Below are 18,527 nucleotides of genomic sequence, written 5' to 3' on the forward strand. Positions count from 1 at the left end.
ATCTGCACACGCGCGTGTTGCTTTTTGCCACTTCTGCGCATGCGTGTGGTGTCATTTTGAGCGTCTGCGCATGCACAAGCGGCGAAACCCGGAAGTAACGTGCTCCGTTACTTCCGGGTTGTCGCGGAGCGCAGCTTGAACGCACTCATCCCGAAGCACATTCAGCCCGAGGTTTGACTGTATCTCCCCCAACCACATTTTATTTTAATTTTTTTAAAGATTTGTATTAAGTTTTTCAAAAGTTATATAAAAACAAAACAAAACAGATATAAAAAAAACAGACAAAGAAAACAAGACAAAAGAAAAAACAAGTATAATTTCATTCCCTTTTTTTCTTGTAACTTACTTTCTTACTTACTTACTTACTTACTTCCCCCAACCACATTTTAAAAGGGCATAGAATCAACCAAAGGCCTGGTTAAAAAGGAACGTTTTTGCCTGGCACCTAAAGGTGTATAATGAAGGCACCAGGAGAACTTTCCTGGGGAGAGCATTCCACAGACAGGATGCCACTGCAGAGAAGTCCTGTTCTTGTGTTGCTACCCTCCGGATCTCTCGAGGAGACGGCACACGAAGGAGGGCCTCAGAAGATGATCTCAGGGTCCGGGTAGGTTCATATGGAAAAAGGTGGTCCTTTGGTATTGAGGTCCTGAGCCGTTTGACTAGGTGATCCTCAGGGTCGCTTCCAACTCTACAATTCTGATTCTAAGTTAGGTCCAGTACCTTGTCCTCACAGTGGCCAACCACATGCCTAAGGGGAGTACATAATACAGACTCCATCCTGCTTTTATGGGACACTTGAGTCCCCTTTAAGCCCTTTCTCCCATCCGAACTGCAACAGAGGCTTTTGGTGGAGATTTCTTGCTGTGCAGAGTAGCTGCCAGTTTGCTTTCTACCACTCCTTTTATTTTACTTTTTTTTGAAAGGATGAAGTCATGAGAGGCCCCAGCTGCTATGCCATCAGCGAGGGAGAACGCGAAACGAGGAAGGTGTCCCTCAAGCTCGTCTTGGAGAAGAAGCTGGCCATTCTGGAAAGAGCTATTGAGAGCAACCCAAACAACGCCGACCTGAAACTGGCCAGGCTCAAGCTTTGTACGGAGTTTTGGGAGCCGTCGGCTGTGATCAAGGAATGGCAGAAATTGGTGTTCTTGCATCCAAACAACCCGGCCCTGTGGCAGAAATATCTCCTGTTCTGCCAGAGTCAGTTCAGCACCTTTGCCGTTTCCAAAGTTCACAGTCTGTACGGGAAATGCCTGAGTACTTTGTCGGCGGTGCATGATGGCAGCATGGTGTCTCATCCAGCCCTACCCCACACAGAGGAAGCCATGCTAGGTGAGAGCACAACAACAACAATTTTATTATTTATACCCCCCCCCCCCGTCCATCTGGCTGGGATTCCCCAGCGCCTCTGGGCGGCTTACAGCACATAAAAATTGTAAAACATTAGACATAAATTATTTTCTGATACAAGGTTGCCTTCAGAGGTCTTCTAAAAGTCAGATAGTTGTTTATTTCCTTGACATCTGATGGGAAGGCGTTCCACAGGGTGGGTGCCACTACTGAGGAGGTCCTCTGCCTGGTTCCCATCTCTTGCCTTGCCCGTCCATTGTCTCTTAAAGACCACTACTCACATCCCCTCTTTTTGACGTGGAGACGGTGATATTCTTCAGCGACCTGCTAAAGCAAATACTGTTGTGAGAGGTACATTACGTGACAAAGAGAGAGAGAGCCTTCTCTGTGATGGCATCTCTGTTGTGGGATTTCCCTCCGCACAGAGCAGAGGCATCGAATCTTTTCCAATCCAAGGTCACATGACAGTGAGGCCAGAAGCAAAAATGGGTGGAACAATGAATGTATCTTATCTTTATGCTTCTGTATGCACTCACACAACCCTCTTGGGCTCCAACCTTCCTCCTGTTTACCTTAGAATCATAGAATTATAGAGTTGAAAGGGATCCCGAGGATCATTCAGTCCAACCCCTCCAATGCAGGAATCTAAACACGCGGTGGTCTCCCATCCAATTTGAAACCAGACCAGACCCTGCTTAGCTTTGCAGACACGCCAGCAATTTTATTGCCGCACCACCAGGGTCCGCGGTGGTGCTAAACACTACAGTGTTTGCAAGCAGAGGAGCCAATTAGTTTTGACACGACTGTAAAAAATAATGCCACTGTGTGGAACGATCGCTGTTGGGTTGAGGATTTCTGAATGCTCCTTCTTAACCACACTGCTAACTTTGACTAGATTTGACTTGACAGGGTCCCATTTACTTATTAAGGAAATTACACAATTGTCAGTCATTTATGGCTATATCAAATGTCTAGCCCTGTTACGAAGATCCTGTTGGATAAAGCCAGCTTCAGATGACAGTCTCTGATCAGCGCTGGCAATGTCTGCGAACCAAGATATGCTGAAGGCCTCTGCCCCCTAGCGTTCGGCTCGTTGCACTGCTTGCCGCGACGGAACTCGTCAAACAAATGTGGATCCTGGTCATTTTAGATCCGTCTGTGCGCTCAGAGAGGGCCTTCAGCATCCAGACGTTCTTAAGAGTTTAGTTTATGGAGTGCAGTTACCTGTTGGCATAGCACAGTGCAGAGCACGTGCATACGATCCCTGGTTCAAGACACCTGTCGGAAACGCTGGATTGCTGCTGCCAGTCAGAATAGACAGTGTTGAGCTAGGTAGGCCCATGGTCTGTATAAGGCAGCTTTCTACATCCCTAAGCTTTAATTTGTCCCGCCTCCTGTCCAGAGATGAATAGCATTTTAGTTCAGTCCCTCCATTGCCAGTTGCTTCCTTTTCTGTTCCTAATGCGTAAGCTGAGTAGTTATCCAGCTTTTAAGGGCACAATATTAAAAAATAATAATTAAATCCTCTTCCTCATGAAACGCATTTACGCACTCCTGCCATGTTCTTCCCTGTTTCATTCAGCTCCCAGTGACGCTTCCCTAGCCATTTCCTCCTTCATAAGGAGACCCCTACTGGTGCTCCCAAGAGCAGGAACGTGGGTGGCGCTGTGGTCTAAACCACTGAGCCTCTTGGACTTGCCAGTCAGAAGGTCGGCGGCTCAATTCCCCCCGATGGTGGTGAGCTTTCGTTGCTCTGTCCCAGCTCCTGCCAACCTAGCAGTTCGAAAGCACACCAGTGCAAGTAGATCTATAGGTACCGCTGTGGCGGGAAGGTAAATGGCATTTCCGTGCGCTCTGACTTCCGTCACTCTGTTCTGTTGCACCAGAAGCGGTTTAGTCATGCTGGCCACATGACCTGGAAAGCAGTCTGTGGACAAACACTGGCTCCCTCTGCCAGAAAGCAAGATGAGCTCCACACCCCATAGTCGCCTTTGACTGGACTTGACCGTCCAGGGGTCCTTTCCCTTTCCCTTTCCTTGCTCCCAAGAGCAGCCAGCCAGCTGCCTCTGGGTGCCTCCAAGTTACAGTTCGTTCACCTACACTGAGATTTTGGTAAAATGCAGATTCGTTTAAATGATTGGTTAATCTCATTAACGGGAGGTTTACTTTTAATATGAAATTAAGAATTCAGTTGGCCCCAACCTTTTATTCCTTCAAGCGGAAGTATAAAAGGCAGAACATTTATTCTCATTTAATGCGATTGCCATATTGCAGCCTCTTGTGTGACCCAAATCTCTTGGCACCCTCTGTGTGAAATGTTGCCTCTCTTTCTTTCCTTCCAGCCATCTTCCTTCAGCAGTGCCATTTCCTCCGTCAGGCCGGCCATTCGGAGAAAGCAATATCGTTGTTCCAGGCCCTGATTGACTTTACCTTCCTGAAACCAGATAGCGTAAGGGAACTGCCAACAAGGCGGCAGGTAAGAGGAGGCAATGGTATTTTCCGTCGCCCGCTCTAACTCTGTTCTGTATCATCTGCACTGCTTTGTTCCCCCCATCCTCCCCCCAGTTGTTTCCTCTTGTTCTCCTCCTTCCCTCCTACATAAGAAAGCAAAATAGAATAGTTCAGGAATAAATCTGGGCTCCTGTAACTGTAAAAAAAACCCTCTGCAGAATGCACAAACGTTTGAATCATTTTAATAATAAAAACTTAACACTTGTGCAGTGCTTCCCAGTGTTCACGTGTACTGCCTACTTGCCATCCCTTGCAACAATCCTGTAAGGCAATCCAGTATTATCATCTCCCATGCTGCAAATGAGGGTACTGAACCTGAGAGAGAATGGCTTGCCTGCAGCTACCTAGTGAGTTCGTGGCAAAGGCAAGATTCAAATGGTGAGCATGCTGATTCACAGCCCAGTCTCTTTAGTCAGTATGTTACACCAGTGTTCTGGGATTGTTTTGTGCAGAGACGCTTCTTTTGGCCATGAGGACTGAAACGCAGCATGATCAAGGAAATGATATTGTGGTTTTTTTGGGCGGGGGGGTTGCCATTCTTTTGCCTTCCTACAAAAGGAGGGGGGAAATAACAAAACAGCAATACTACAGGTCCATAGGTGTTTAGAAGCAGAGAAACAGCTACTGGTTTGCAAGAAAAGAATTATTAGCTGGTTTATGGGAGCTTCAGTGGTACCTCGGGTTAAGTACTTAATTCGTTAGGTCCGTTCTTAACCGGAAACTGTTCTTAACCCGAAGCACCACTTTAGCTAATGGGGCCTCCCGCTGCCGCCGTGCTGCCGGAGCACGATTTCTGTTCTCATCCTGAAGCAAAATTCTTAACCCAAGGTACTATTTCTGGGTTAGCGGAGTCTGTAACCTGAAGTGTATGTAACCCGAGGTACCACTGCAGTTCCCAAACTACCAGGGTTTCTATCTTCAAACCCAAACCTTAGTGCTTGGTGGCAGAGGGACCTGGGAGCAGTGGCGGTTTCACTTGCAATATACCATTGGGTGAAGCCACCATCACGGTCTGGCCATCATACCGGTCATGGGTGATGTATCGATACACCGCCCAGGCCTAGTCCTATCAGTGCAAAGAAGAACCCCCTGGCTGTTTCAGCTCTGACCTCTTTACCGTGACTGTTTGGGTTATTCAAAGGCCACCATGACACCCATGCCTCCCAAAATAACAGCATTTTCTTTGTTTTCTGTTCCCCCCGTATCATGATGGAATCAATGACCTGCCTAGGAAGCTGTCAATCTTGCTGGAGATAACTACCTCTCTTTTGGCTTGCTTCTATCTCTGATTCACCCTTTGAATGTGTGAATAAGATAGAAGTTGAAATGAGTTCAGAGCTTGTTATCCCAGGGTAGTAACTCATTGTTCAGAGATACCTTTTCTCTGCGCCAGCCATTAGTTGCGTGTGGCTTAGTGAGTGTTCAAGCAACACAGGCAGCCCGTAGCATGTGGCTTTGCAGCTCACGAAGGGGTCGTGACTCATAATTTCAAGGATTTGGCACCGTGTCCTAATCTGCAGCCCCTGAACACAGAGAAGGGAGGCTTCGCTTAGCAATAAATAGCATAATAATTGAATTCAGCTTGGAACATCTTTTGTGCATATTAGGACTGCTTTGTTATTTATAGTTTTGAATTCCAACGAGGCTAAATTTAAAATATATTGGTAGTAAGTATAGTTCCTCTCCAAGTTAGAGCAACGAACTGGAGACCGAAAAAGGAAATGTCACAGGGATGCCTGCCTTTAACTAGATCCATCCCTACCATTTCATCACTGGTTTCCCAGCTTAGGCTGAAGTTGATGTTTAGTGTGCCCATGCCACAAGGACTGAAAAATAGAAATATCACTTTTTCTGTTTTGTGCTGCTATAGGCTAAGCAGGTTTACATATAATTCACCACCACCACTAGTTGGCTCCAGCCTTCAGTTAAACCCACTAGTATTTTCCTTTCAGCAAGAAGAAATAGTCCAGCTATAACCCAGATTATGCCTCAAAATGAAAGGTTTCTTTCCTATAATGAGTTTCTTAACATGGTGGCATTATTATTATTATTATTATTATTATTATTATTATTATTATTATTTACCCCACCCCTCTGGCTGGGTTTCCCCAGCCACTCTGGGAGGCTTACAGCACATATAAAAAAATGTAAAACATCAGACATTAAAACTTTCCCTATACTGCCTTCAGATGTCTTCTAAAAGTCAGATAGTTGTTTATTTCCTTGACATCTGAAGGGAGGGTGTTCCACTGGGTGGGTACCACTACTGAAAAGGCCCTCTGCCTGGTTCCCTGTAACTTCGCTTCTTGCAGTGAGGGAACCACTAGAAGACCCTCGGAGCTGGACTTCAGTGTCCAGGCTGAACAATGAGGGTGGAGATGCTCCTTCGGGTATACTGGGCCAAGGCCATTTGGGGCATTAAAGCTCAGCACCAACACTTTGAATTGTGCTTAGAAACGTACTGGGAGCCAATGTAGGTCTTTCAAGACCGGTGTTATATGGTCCGGCGACCACTCCCAGTCACCAGTCAAGCTGCCGCTTTCTGGATTAGTTGTAGTTTCTGGATCACCTTCAAAGGTAGCCCCACATAGAGTGCATTGCAGTAGTCCCAAGCGGGAGATAACCAGAGCATGCACCACTCTGGTGAGACAACCTGCAGCAGGTAGGGTCTCAGCCTGTGTAACAGATGGAGCTGGTAGACAGCTGTCCTGGACACAGAATTGACCTGTGCCTCCATGGACAGCAGTGATTGCAAAATGGCTCTTCAAAAGCTGTGAAGTCCACATTTTAAAGTTTGTTGTAGACATGAACTTGGCAGCCCAGGTTGGATGAAAAACTAGCCTTCCAGTAGACTCATGCTCCCTTCCTGTCCCTTTTTAAAAAGTACTTACATTTAATTTTGTGTTGTTTTTTTTAAAAAAAGTGGAACCATGAATTGGCATCGCCACTCTTAAGTCAGCCAGAAACTTAGAAAATTGACTTATCAGTTGAACTAGCGAAACACGTCTCTAGATTCTTTTGCACATATAAATGCAGTTGTACGTGCTGTGTATCAGACTGAAGAATGTGTGCGTCTTTATCCTCAAACTTTAGGTGGAGTTCTTTGAGCCGTTTTGGGACAGTGGCGAGCCTCGGATTGGAGAAAAAGGAGCAAAAGGCTGGAAGGCCTGGATGCACCAACAAGAAAAGGGTGGTTGGGTTGCCATCAACCCACCTGGTAAGAACATAAGGAGAGCTCTGCAGGATCAGGCCAGCGGCCCATCTCGTCTAGCATCCTCTTCTTACGATGGCCAACCAGATGCTTATGGGGAGCCTGCAAGCCTGCTCCCCACTTACAGTGCTCGGAAATGGGTGTTCAGGGTCACACTGCTTCTGACAGTATGGAGGCAGACTGTACCTATCATGGCTGAGAGCCATTGATAGCCATTAACGTATCTGTGCCCATTCTAAAAGCATCCAAGTTGGTGGCCATCAGCGCATCTAGGACCTAATTCCATAGTTTGTGCTTTGCGAAGAAGTGCTTTCTTATTTTTTCTTTCCTGAATCTCTCGACATTTCTGCTTCATTGGAGGTCCCTAGGCTCTAATACTGTGAGAGGAGCAAGCAGGAGCTCACTTTATGCTCCCGGCTGTTTCTTTGTAGCTGCCTCCTCACATAGCCCCCTGAGGTATGTGCAGTTCACATAATCAGATACTCTTTCTCTCCATAATTCTGTGTCTTCCCACCCCACAATGTCTCTGTAATTTTCTGGTGTCTGTTATAGATTGGGATCTCTGCCATACCATATATTTGTTGAGCATCATATACATAGATGGTGCTGTATTAAATTATAATAAAAGAATGAATTTGTAAGCCTTTGTGGCACCACAAGACTCCTTGTTGTCTTTGCTGCAACATGGTATTGTGGCTACCGCCATCCTGCAAAATTGCCACGCCGGCCTAAAGAAATTGGCAGAAATTCAGCAAGGCTACTTGAATTTTATGAACTTTTTTGTGCGGATTGCTGTCCTTTAGCAGCTTGCAAGCCTGGAGTCGATGGGATTGAACAGGCCAGATTTTGAAAACCTGCTGGTGTGTTTTTGGCTTCTCAACAGATGAAGATGAGGAAGACGCGGAGGAGGAGGAAGAAATAAAGGATAGATCTCTACCCAAGTGGCAAAACTGGCTTCACGTTGAACGTTCGCGTGAAGGAAGGCACTGGCTGCCTTGGCGTCCGGACAAAACCAAGAAGGAGACAGTAGATGATTGTGAAGATCCAGAGAGACAGGTGGGTGTCATAGGGGTGTTGTTCCGCCCCCTTGATCATCGTTGTTGGCCTGTTCTGTTCCCATGCTTTTCTTGGAGGCTTCCCACAGGCATCTGGTTGGCCACTGTTGGAACAGGAAAAGAGACTAGATAGGCTCTTCTTATGCTTTTATGACATGATAGAAGTTTGTAAAATAACGTGGAGAGAAAGTGGTCCTGTGCCCCTCCGGATGTGCTGGGTTGCAACGCCTTCCATCCTCTTGACCATTGGTCTTGCTCACTGGGGCTGATGGGAGTTGGAATCCAGCAACATCTTGAAGGCCAGTGGCCCTTCCTTCCTGGCATATTGCTTTCCTCCTTAGCCCTGCCTCTACTTCTACATCCTTCTCCTGTTCTTTTCCCCATTTTCAAATGTTAGATTGTAAGCTCCTTGGGACAGGGACCTGGCTTCTTCCACTCTGTAAAGCACCAAGTAACGTAGGCTTGTTTTACGCTTGCATTTTTCTTGCCCTCTGAATTCCACTTCTTGAATGGCTTCTAGGATCATTCCATTTTCTTTATAAAATTCCTTCCCTTTGTAGCTAACTGCATTTTTATGTGTGCGTGACAGGTCCTGTTTGATGACCTTGGTCCATCACTAATACAAATTTCCAGCCCAGATCTTCAGTTTCAGCTGCTCTGCTCGTTTCTGCAATTCTTAGGCGTGGCTTGTGAGTGCAGCCTCCTTCCTTCCTTCCTCTACACAGCAATGGACGAGAACAACATCTTTGAGGATCGGCAGCATGGCCAAGGACCTCTGACTTCTTTTGACCTGTCACTTCCCGGAGTCAGTAGAATTGGCCAGATGGACTCGATGCTCCAAGGAGTTAGACATATTGGCCACCCCAAAGAAGGGGAGGAGTTCATACAGAATTTCTTCCATATGATTCTGCCTCTGCTTTCAGGAAAAGAAAAATCCAATCTATCCAACTTCTGGCTTCAGTATGAAGTCTCCAAGGTAAGTTGGGATTTTATTTTTAAATTCTTCCGCTGCCTTGTACGAATAGCAAATGTACAAATATTAGCAAGGCTCCCCCTTGGCTGAAGCTAAGCCAGTCTTGAGTCTGGTGAGGGCCTGATTCAGTGACCATCCGGGAGCTGTCTTGGGTTCTGTGATGGAACAAGGCAAGATATACTTGTAAAATAATTAATTATCTCTGTAACAAACACCAGACACTCTGGAGTGGCTTTCCCTGGCTAGCTGAGGATCCCCTAGAAATTCCTAGGATCTAGGGACTAATAGAGAAATACATTTGGGGAAATTATCCCTAAAGCACTCCAAAAACACGAAGCCATTGTGTAGGTTAACCCTTCCTTTCCTGCCCCCACCCCATAATTCCCCCCCCCCCGCTCCAGTTCCACCCCCCAAAGCTTCTACATGCCAAATGGGGTAAAAGTCCCTAGGCCAGCTATGTGGAACTGCTTACAAATAAGCAAAACAATGAACCTGGTTGTGTTTTTTCTTGGCTGCCTCATCATCATTATTATTGATTAACATGCAGGTTATTCAGTGTTTGGAAACAGGCAACAAAAAGAAACTGAAATGGCAAGGGAAGAGAAGTAAGAAATTAGCCAAGAACCTTCTTAAGAGCCATGAGAACAGAAACGATGTTTCCCTTTGGCGACTCTACGCCTACCTGGAGTGGTTGCTTGGTAACGTGGAAGATGCTAGGAAAGTTTTTGATATGTCTCTGAGCACGGCGGGAACGGCTGGGATCCAGAACCCCCAGATCTGTAATCTGGGCCTGCTTTATGCCGAACTGGAAGCAGAGTCACTGGGGAGCCAGGAGGGTGCGCTCGAGTCTCGCGCCGTTCACATATTGACCAGGCTGGCCGAGCAAGGACCTTACACGCCGTACAGTGGACAGACATCATCTGTGAACATTTTGAGAGCTCGGAAAACATACGAGCATCTTCTCCAGGATTACTTGAGCGAGAGAGCCTCCTCTAAACAAGAACAGATCTGCAGCTCCGAGCACCTCGTTGGCTTGGTTGGTTGTTACAGCCTTTTCCAGTATTTGACTCTTGGGATTGATTCTGCAGTGTCTATATACAGGCAGGTTTTTGAGAAGCTGGAAGGCGAAAGCTCTGGCGGTCAGAACTGCACTGCCAGCCTTGAAGCTGTCGCACTGATGCACGTGCATTTGCTCAGATACCACATGAGAACGAGCGTCTATCCTTTGGCTCCTCTCCGCGAAGCACTGCTGGAGGCTTTGAAGAGGTATCCTAGCAACCAGCCTCTCTGGAGGGCATATATCCAGATCCAACGCAAGTCGCACAACGCTAGCAAAGCGCGGCGGTTTTTTGACAGCATTGCAAGGGCCGCGAAGTCGCTGGAGCCGTGGCTCTTTGCAATCAAAGCTGAGCAGATGAGGAGAAAGCTTGTGGAAAGTGTCCAAAGGTAACACTGCAGCTTACAGATGATGCATTTCTCTGTCTCTCTTGCTTATTAACTGGCAGAGGCCTATTCCCCTTTGCAAAAGTTAATTTCATTTCTACATGACATTTGAATCCTGCCCCTCCTCTAAGGAGCTCTGGCCAGTCTTTTAAATCTCCAGAACAGCCCTCTAAGATTTGATTTGCCCAGGGATACAAGGCGAGCTTCATGGCCAAGCGGCAATTCAAGCACAAATTTTCCACATCAAACATAGGCTGTTGCCTTAAATTGAGTCAGACCACTAACTGATAGCAACCTTCCAGGGTTTTGGGCAAGAGAAATTCCCAGCACTTCTTGGAGCTGCTGGGTTTTTGAACCTGGGATTCTGTACCAATGAGCTATGCCCTTCCCCAGTGCTTAAAGCACTGCTATATTGCATTGTTAATTTCTGCAGTGTTACATCCACTTACATTTCTTCTGTTGTCACAAACATGTCCTCCGACAACCTTCCCCAGCCCTCCAGATTATTTATTTTGCATTCCTCTACATCACCTTTTGCAAAAGACCAAAAAAAAAAACAAAAAAAACCCTGACTTCCCAACAGGTTGCACCAGAACAAAACATATTAAGGGAATTACAGAAAGCAGATAAAAATGCAATTAAATTCCAGTTTCATACTGGCAGTCGGTATAAAACATAGAAGGACTAAAGGCTGGGAAAAGTGAAATTAAACTAAACATGACCTCAGAAAGGTTGGGAGCGCAAGTAAGTCTTCACCATGTAGTAGAAATCAGCTATCCGCATATCCATGGGAAGGGAGTTCCATGACGGGATGCCACCACAAAGAATGGCTCACTTTGCAGTACCACACAACCAAGGTTGTCGGACTACAGTTCTTGTTATTCCTGACCATTGGTCAACCTGGATGGAGCTAATGGAAGTTGGGAGGCCAGAATAATCTGGTGAGCCTGAGGCTGGGGAGGGGTGCTCTACGGTATAAATTATTTAAAAGAGCACTCTGGTGGGGTGTGAGCTTGGACTGGAAACTTGTTGGCCAACCTTGGTCCAGTTACCTCCTCAGCCTAACCTAACGTACAGGGATGCTGAGAGGACAAGATGCAGAGGAGGAGGAGGATGCTCTGTATGCTGCTGTGAGTTTGCTGGAGGATTAAAAAAGCAGCAGCATAGGATTGCATGCAAACATTAACATGAGTGGTCATGCCGCATGACTTTCCTACCCTCTTCTCCCCGGTGCATCTCCTTACACACAAGGCCTTCGAGTTGTAGTGTGAGGGGAGATTTCTAAAACTCAGGGAGCCAGTGTGGGATAGTGGTTAAGACTCGTAATCTGGTGAACCGGGTTCGCGTCTCCGCTCCTCCACATGCAGCTGCTGGGTGACCTTGGGTTAGTCACACTTCTCTGAAGTCTCTCAGCCCCACTCACCTCACAGAGTGCTTGTTGTGGGGGAGGAAGGGAAAGGAGATTGTTAGCCGCTTTGAGACTCCTTAGCGTAGTGATAAAGCGGGATATCAAATCCAAACTCCTCTTCCTCCTCCTCCTCCTCTTCTTCTTCCACTCATACATTTGAATGCAACCAAGGGGCCACCGCTTGGTTGGGTAGAGCACATCATTTGTGGCATCTCCACCTCCTCCAGGTGATAGGAAAGACACAGAACCACATGTAGGTCTTTGGGGCAAAAAGGTTGCCCATCTCTGCTCTCAAAATCTCCAATGTGAGTTTGTATTGGAAAGAAGAATCATGTTCATTCCTGGACCTGACCACCGAAAACACTGTTCGTTCTTTTGTTTTTCTCTGTTTCAGAGTAGCCACTGGCGATGTGTACACAACCATCCCCGAAACCGGGATAACCAATCGAATCAAAGCTTTATTTGAACATGCCATTGAGACTGAAAATGGTGCTCATTGTCCATTGCTTTGGAGGCTATATATATACTTTATGGTGAGAGACTGCAGCCCCCTCTCTCCCCCCCCACTTAATTTTATTAAGTGATTCTTGGATGCTGTTGTGTAGATTAGAAGCTATAGAAAAATTAACATTTAAAAATGCACCGTAGGGATGTTAATGCAAATCTTAACAGAGATTATTAGAAAACCTTTCTGTGTAAAAAGCATATGGCTCAGATCCCATGTTGATCCTCTCTTCATGTAAGGAGGAGGGCAGTAATTTTTGACAGCTCCCCCTCCTGACCATTCCCAGTTGAGTTAGGATATAGACAGCCTAAATATGCATAGATGTTGTATCACATCATATAATATTAATATACAGTTCTTTAGAGTTAGATTTCTCCCCTGAGAAATTCTCAGTCTGAATATTTAATGGTTCTTTCTTCAATTCTAAATGAAAATAACATTGTTTATGTACATAGAGTTCTGCATTTTTTAATAAAAAAAGGTATGTTTGAAATGCAAAACTTTGTCTTATTCTTTTCAGGTTTCTTTAGGAGATAAAGGAAAAAGTAAAGGAGTGTTTTATAGAGCGCTTCAAAACTGCCCCTGGACAAAGGTAGGTTTATTTTAAATAAATAAATGGATATATAGTTCAAGAATACAGTGACAACGCAGTAGAACATGTGTCTCTGGGAGGGTCAGACCAGATTCCTGATTATTTGCAGTATGGTGTTTTTTTTAAAAAAAGAAACTGCCTAGAAAGCAGGGAAACTGAAGATGAAATCTATGAAATATGTAGTCAAAGGAATAGAGACTTAAAAGGTTACATGACCGGTATCTAATATACTGTGAATTATTCCTGATTCTTGACAAGTTTGGTTTTAACTGGACTTGTTGGGGATTTTTTCAAGCATTTCTTTGTGACCTATAGCACAGATAGCAAATCCTTACTGTCAGGGGTTCAGAAGGAGAGACACAGGAGGGGGAGCAAATGGAGAGTGAGGAGGAGGAGTACGAGGGGGGCGCAGGCAGTGACAGTGGCCAGAGTTATTCCACAAGCCTCTCTAGCGAATCGGAGGACTCACAGAAGGGAGCGCCGGTGGCCAGAGCGAGGGGGGTTCCAGGGGGGAAGCCCCAGGAGGAAGGGGCCAGCGGGGAGTCCCTGAGCAGCAGTTGGAAATCAGGACCAGCTTCTCCACCAGAGCGCAGTGGGGAGGGGGAGTCCCAGGAGTTGGGACCAGTGTCCTCACCACCAGAGGGAGGAGAGGAGTCAGGTTTGGCAACGCCCACATCAGGAAGCGGGGAAACGGTCAGAAGGAAAGTCACCGGCTGGGCGCGCGCACCAAGTTCAAATGTACAGGAGCGCGGCACAGCGGGGAGCCCGGGAAGGGAGCCAGGTCCTAAAGCCCGCCGGAGGGAGGGGCAAGACTCAGGAGGCTCAGCATCAGAGGAGTCCAGGAAGGAGGAAACCCCAGAGGGCAGAAGGACCCAGCGAAGGAAAGAACAGCGTAGGAGGTGGAGCCGGGCTAGCATCTTAAACTGGTGTGGGTGGAGCAGTGAGTCAGAGGGGACTTAGCCGGTCTAGCGTCAAGACGTGGGTCTGCGCGCCCAGAGCTTGGAAATGGAAACTAAACTTCAATAAAGACTTTTGTACATTATATCCACCGGGCATTGGTCCTCTGTGAGCTGGGATCTAGAGGCAGACCTGACACTTACGTTTAATTTTTTTCGATGGAAAATTTGGGGCATACAGAATTGAAATTCTTTTTTATTTAGTTTTTTATGGACCAGACTCAAGAGGGTCGGAGTGTGCAGACTTGGAGGGTGGGAGCACTGGAAGGGATAGTGTAGTTTGGAGCAAGGACGCAAGATCTGCGGCACCGTGGAAGGGAGCTGTACTCATCTATCCTAAACAGCTTAGTTGCCTTGATTGTTTTTTATTTCATTAGAGCTGGGTTTGCCTTTGTCTTTTTCTTCTCTGCATTTCTTCATGACCACCCCCTTTTTGGCCATGAATTTGCTCTCCTGTCAAACTGATTCCTGGCCCGACTTGTTCTCTTCCACAAGCATGGCAGATTGATTATTTTCAATGTAATGCTTGTATTTGTAGGTGCTGTATATGGATGCTATAAGCTATTTTCCAGATGAGCTGCAAGAGATCCTTGATCTAATGACCGAGAAAGAGCTGAGAGTGCGGGTACCGATTGAAGAGCTGGAGCTACTCCTGGAAGACTAGAGAATGATGTGAAGACAGCAAGTGGGCCTTGGCTTGAGCCTTCAGTCTCTACCCCTGGGGAGAAAATAATTCTACACTTCCTTTAACAGATGAGAAACAATTATTTCCCTTACGTATTTTTCAGCACACCTATCTTGTGGTTGGCTTTCGCAGTGCTGTTAAGTGCTCTTGTGCAGCGAAGTGCCAAGATGAGTGACTCAATCTGTTGCTGTCATCGGACATCGTCACATGCATTTGTGTGTCTAGGCAATAGCCAAAGGACAAGCCATTCTCTCTCAGCTGATTGATGCACTAACACATGATCAGAAGAGTTTTATAGGTTGTACAGAACACGAAAATGTGCACTTGCGTGACGACTCACGTGATGTTTTAGGCAGCGAAGCCTCGTGTAACCAAATTTTTATTGGTTTGTAAATGACAGAGGATGTAAATATGCTTGTAAAGGTACATAAAATATTTTTGAACTGGATTGTCTTTATCTCTATATATCTCCCTTCCTCCAAAAAGGTGGAAGCACTCAAGCTCTGCTTTTAGTGAATCTTTCTTTGTTGCATCTGTGGAATTCAACATGGTCGCACAGCTGCCAACTCACATGCCACTCAACAGTAATTTTGAACCCTCCCAGGATATGCATTTTATGTAATTGTTTCCTATTCAGTTTGGACGTTTGGGCTACCCACTACTGAAATCAGGTGGGATGTTAAGAGTTGCTAATGAGGATGCAGATAAGATTCTGAAAAAGTAAATGCTTAGCCAGGCTGTGGAAAAATGCTGCATATCCAAGCACTGTCGGTTGTAAAAGAAGTGAGCTGTGTGCTCTCTAGGGCACACTCCTGTGATGCCGCGAGGACATCCTAGATCCAGAGGAGTTTGTGGATCTGCCCCTCTGATTAGGGAAGATTTCTCCTGGGGCAGCCCCTTCCCAGCTGACATTACTGCTCCTCTGGCCATTAGCACTTCTGTGACGAAAGAAGCCAAAAGGGTGACAGGGACGGCTTTGGATTCAGCAGATGCTCTCCCATCTTGAGGGAACGAGGAGGTACACCAGCCATGAAACTGGCATATTCTTTCCTCCACCCTCCCCATCTTGCCTTGGTTGTCACCAGACAGGTGGGTCTTGGCATCTGTTGGTTGGAAGGCATCAGAGTCCTCCTTGTTGCTCTGTCTGGCTTTTAAAAATACCCTGGATAGAGATGACTTGGCTGCTGAACCCTTGATTGCTTCAAGATTAGATTATTGCAATGCACTCTAGGTGGAGCGGTCCTTGAAGACAACTCAGAAACTTCAGTTGGTCCAAAACGCAGTAGACGCAGATACTGGCCTGCATTCAGTTTATAAATCCTGTTTTAAATCAGCTGCCCTGGTTGCCAGTTTGTTTTCGGGCCCAATTCAAGGTGCTCATGTTGGTGTTTAAAGCCCTAAACAACTCAGGCCCCAAATATCTGAAAGACTGCCTCTTTCGACACAGACCTCTTCAGGTGCAAAGAGGGTCTTCCTGGTAGTTCCTCCATCCTCAGAGGTTCAAGGGGAGATGGAGGCAGCCTCAGTAGTGGCCCCTAAACTCTGGAATCCCTTCCCCCCAGAGGTGCCTCTTGCACCATTGTGATACAGCTTTCAGAGAATGCTGAAGACTCACCTCTTTACCCTGGCTTTTGACACTTAACATGTACGATTTCAGGGTCCCATATTTTTATGCTTATAAATTGTTTTTAATACTGTGTTTTAATCCTGCAACCCACCTTGGAACCTTATAAAGGGCAGGCAATAAATGAGTAAATAACAACAAAAGCACAGTAAGCACTCTGGGATTGAAAGCAAGGAGCGAACAGCAGTTTACTTTATGTTTGCACTGGGACTTCTATCGCTAGTACTGGATGTGTTTTAACAAGAGAGGGATGTGAAGCCTCTGTTTATGATTGGAAACCTAGGTAACAATTACAGGGATGCCTCTGAATATCACAATACACCCCCTTTGGGCAAAACAGCTAGTGTTTCCTATAGGAAGCAGAGAGGGCAGTTGCTTTCATGCTGCTAGAATCCGAATGGAAGCAGCAGAGAGCACAACTCACAGCTATGAAAGCTTTTAATTAATTATCCTTTATTCCATAAGCAATGCCTTGCGACACTTGCTGCAAGGTGCAGTTAACTAAATAAAGCTTTGGACTGTCCTGAAATCTAATATAGGCTGTCAACAACTAGGCTGCTCAAGTATTCAGCAGGGGTGTTATGAGCTCTGGCCACAAATCATGCCATTAACCGGATCTCAGAGCAGCCAAAATAGTATTCTCAGACAGAGGTATGTTCTCTTCAGCAGAGGTAATTCAGTGGTGGGCAGAGGATTTTGTTTCACCACTGCCTTTCTCCAAAGGGAGTGTTGCGCAAAGCAGCCTCTTAGAGTAGTTGCAAAAGTTTTACTTACTTTTCCGAAACCCTTCTTCAGATAACAAGGTATAACAAAAAAGGTATTTGTATAGTTGAATTCCTGGTCAGTGCTGGTAGCCACATTTATTTGCAAATAAATTTCACCATAATCAATGGGACATGCCATCAAATCTAAGATCAAGGTCACAGTTACATCGGGCATCTAAATGTTTTTGGCTTTATGGGTTGGGGGCATCTGCCTATGTCAAAAACCTAAAACCTGTTAAAATTGTCCTGGCTACAAGCCAGGGAAATCTGGCCATTAGTTCTTTGGAGCTGCACAGGACCTGGATAAGTGAAGACTCTTGGCATTACTTTAAAAAGCCAAGATTCTTTGGGGAAAGCCAAGGCATTTAACCCATTTTCCAAAGTGACTTAAACTTGCAGTGAAAAAATGTACCCAACGTATTAACTGTGAAGACATGCAAAACTAGGGCTTCCCACTCAGGAGACTTGCCCCTACTGGCTATTAGCTTTCCTGTTATGTGAGTTTCTAAACAAGAGCATATGGAGCTTAAGACATGGGCTTCTCTTCTGTGAAGCAGGATAAAGTGCCTTTCTCTTAGAAAGTCCTCCTACCCGCTTGCCTGGTTAAAGCTTCTTCTGGCAGAAACCTTAACCCACATTTGCTGTTAACCAGCATTTGGATACAGGTTCCAAATACTGCTGAACGGTGAAATCACATCTACCATGGCCAAGATCAGTACCTTAACCACAGCTGACGTAACCAGGAGCATGCAACTGCAGTTAAGATCATGGGAATATTTATGGGTGAAACCCAGTGGTGTCCCTGTTAGAATTCCTGTTCCGTGATTGCAGTCATGGGATTGTTGTCTTTGACATGATGGTATATGTTTTGACTCCACAGAGTGGGAAGTGACGGAGACAGGGTGTTTGTGTTACTGTGTTCCATGAAGTGAGACTATTGTCCTTTGTTCATTCTCTTTGCTGTCTGATGCTAGAGAGAGGGAGCCAATCAGACAGCAAAGAGAATGAACAAAGGACAATAGTTCTGCGTTCACGGAACACAGTAACACAAACATCCTGTCTCTGTCACTTCCCACTCTGTGGAGTCAAAACATATACCATCATGTGAAAGACAACAATCCCATGACTGCAATCATGGAGCGGGAATTCTAACAGTCCCACCAGCAGAACTACTTCCCTTCTCTCTGCCCCACTTTGATCCAGAGGATTGGAGGATCCTCTAGAGCAGAATGGTGGCGGGGGGGGGGGTAATTGCAAGGAAGAGGAGAGGAAGGAGATGTTGCATTCATAAGAAGTCCACTCATACAACACTGGATGTCCCCCTAAGTGTTCTCATCATAGCCACAGAATGACACATGTACAAAGAACAGTGGTTGCTCTGGCAACAGAGCAAACAAGCTTAATTAATCCACGCCATTGTCAAACTGAATAAACAGTACATGGATGGACG

General features: G+C 45.9%; 1 protein-coding gene across 1 annotated transcript in view; it reads left to right on the plus strand.

Annotated features, from left to right (window-relative positions):
• Positions 1-15,137, plus strand: part of NRDE2 (NRDE-2, necessary for RNA interference, domain containing) — a 29,829-nt gene extending 14,692 nt beyond the window's left edge. Inside the window, exons 6-14 of the mRNA XM_083731837.1 lie at positions 927-1,332; positions 3,693-3,826; positions 6,955-7,078; positions 7,956-8,128; positions 8,717-9,103; positions 9,648-10,546; positions 12,346-12,484; positions 12,977-13,048; positions 14,543-15,137. Of these exons, the coding sequence (XP_083587963.1) occupies positions 927-1,332; positions 3,693-3,826; positions 6,955-7,078; positions 7,956-8,128; positions 8,717-9,103; positions 9,648-10,546; positions 12,346-12,484; positions 12,977-13,048; positions 14,543-14,668 (2,460 nt within the window). The 3' untranslated portion in view covers positions 14,669-15,137. The remainder of the gene's footprint in view (positions 1-926; positions 1,333-3,692; positions 3,827-6,954; positions 7,079-7,955; positions 8,129-8,716; positions 9,104-9,647; positions 10,547-12,345; positions 12,485-12,976; positions 13,049-14,542) is intronic.
• The last annotated feature ends 3,390 nt before the right edge of the window (positions 15,138-18,527 follow it).

This window comes from Podarcis gaigeae (genome assembly GCF_964106915.1).
Source record: "Podarcis gaigeae genome assembly, chromosome: 1".
In the NCBI taxonomy this organism is placed as follows: Eukaryota; Metazoa; Chordata; class Lepidosauria; order Squamata; family Lacertidae; genus Podarcis; species Podarcis gaigeae.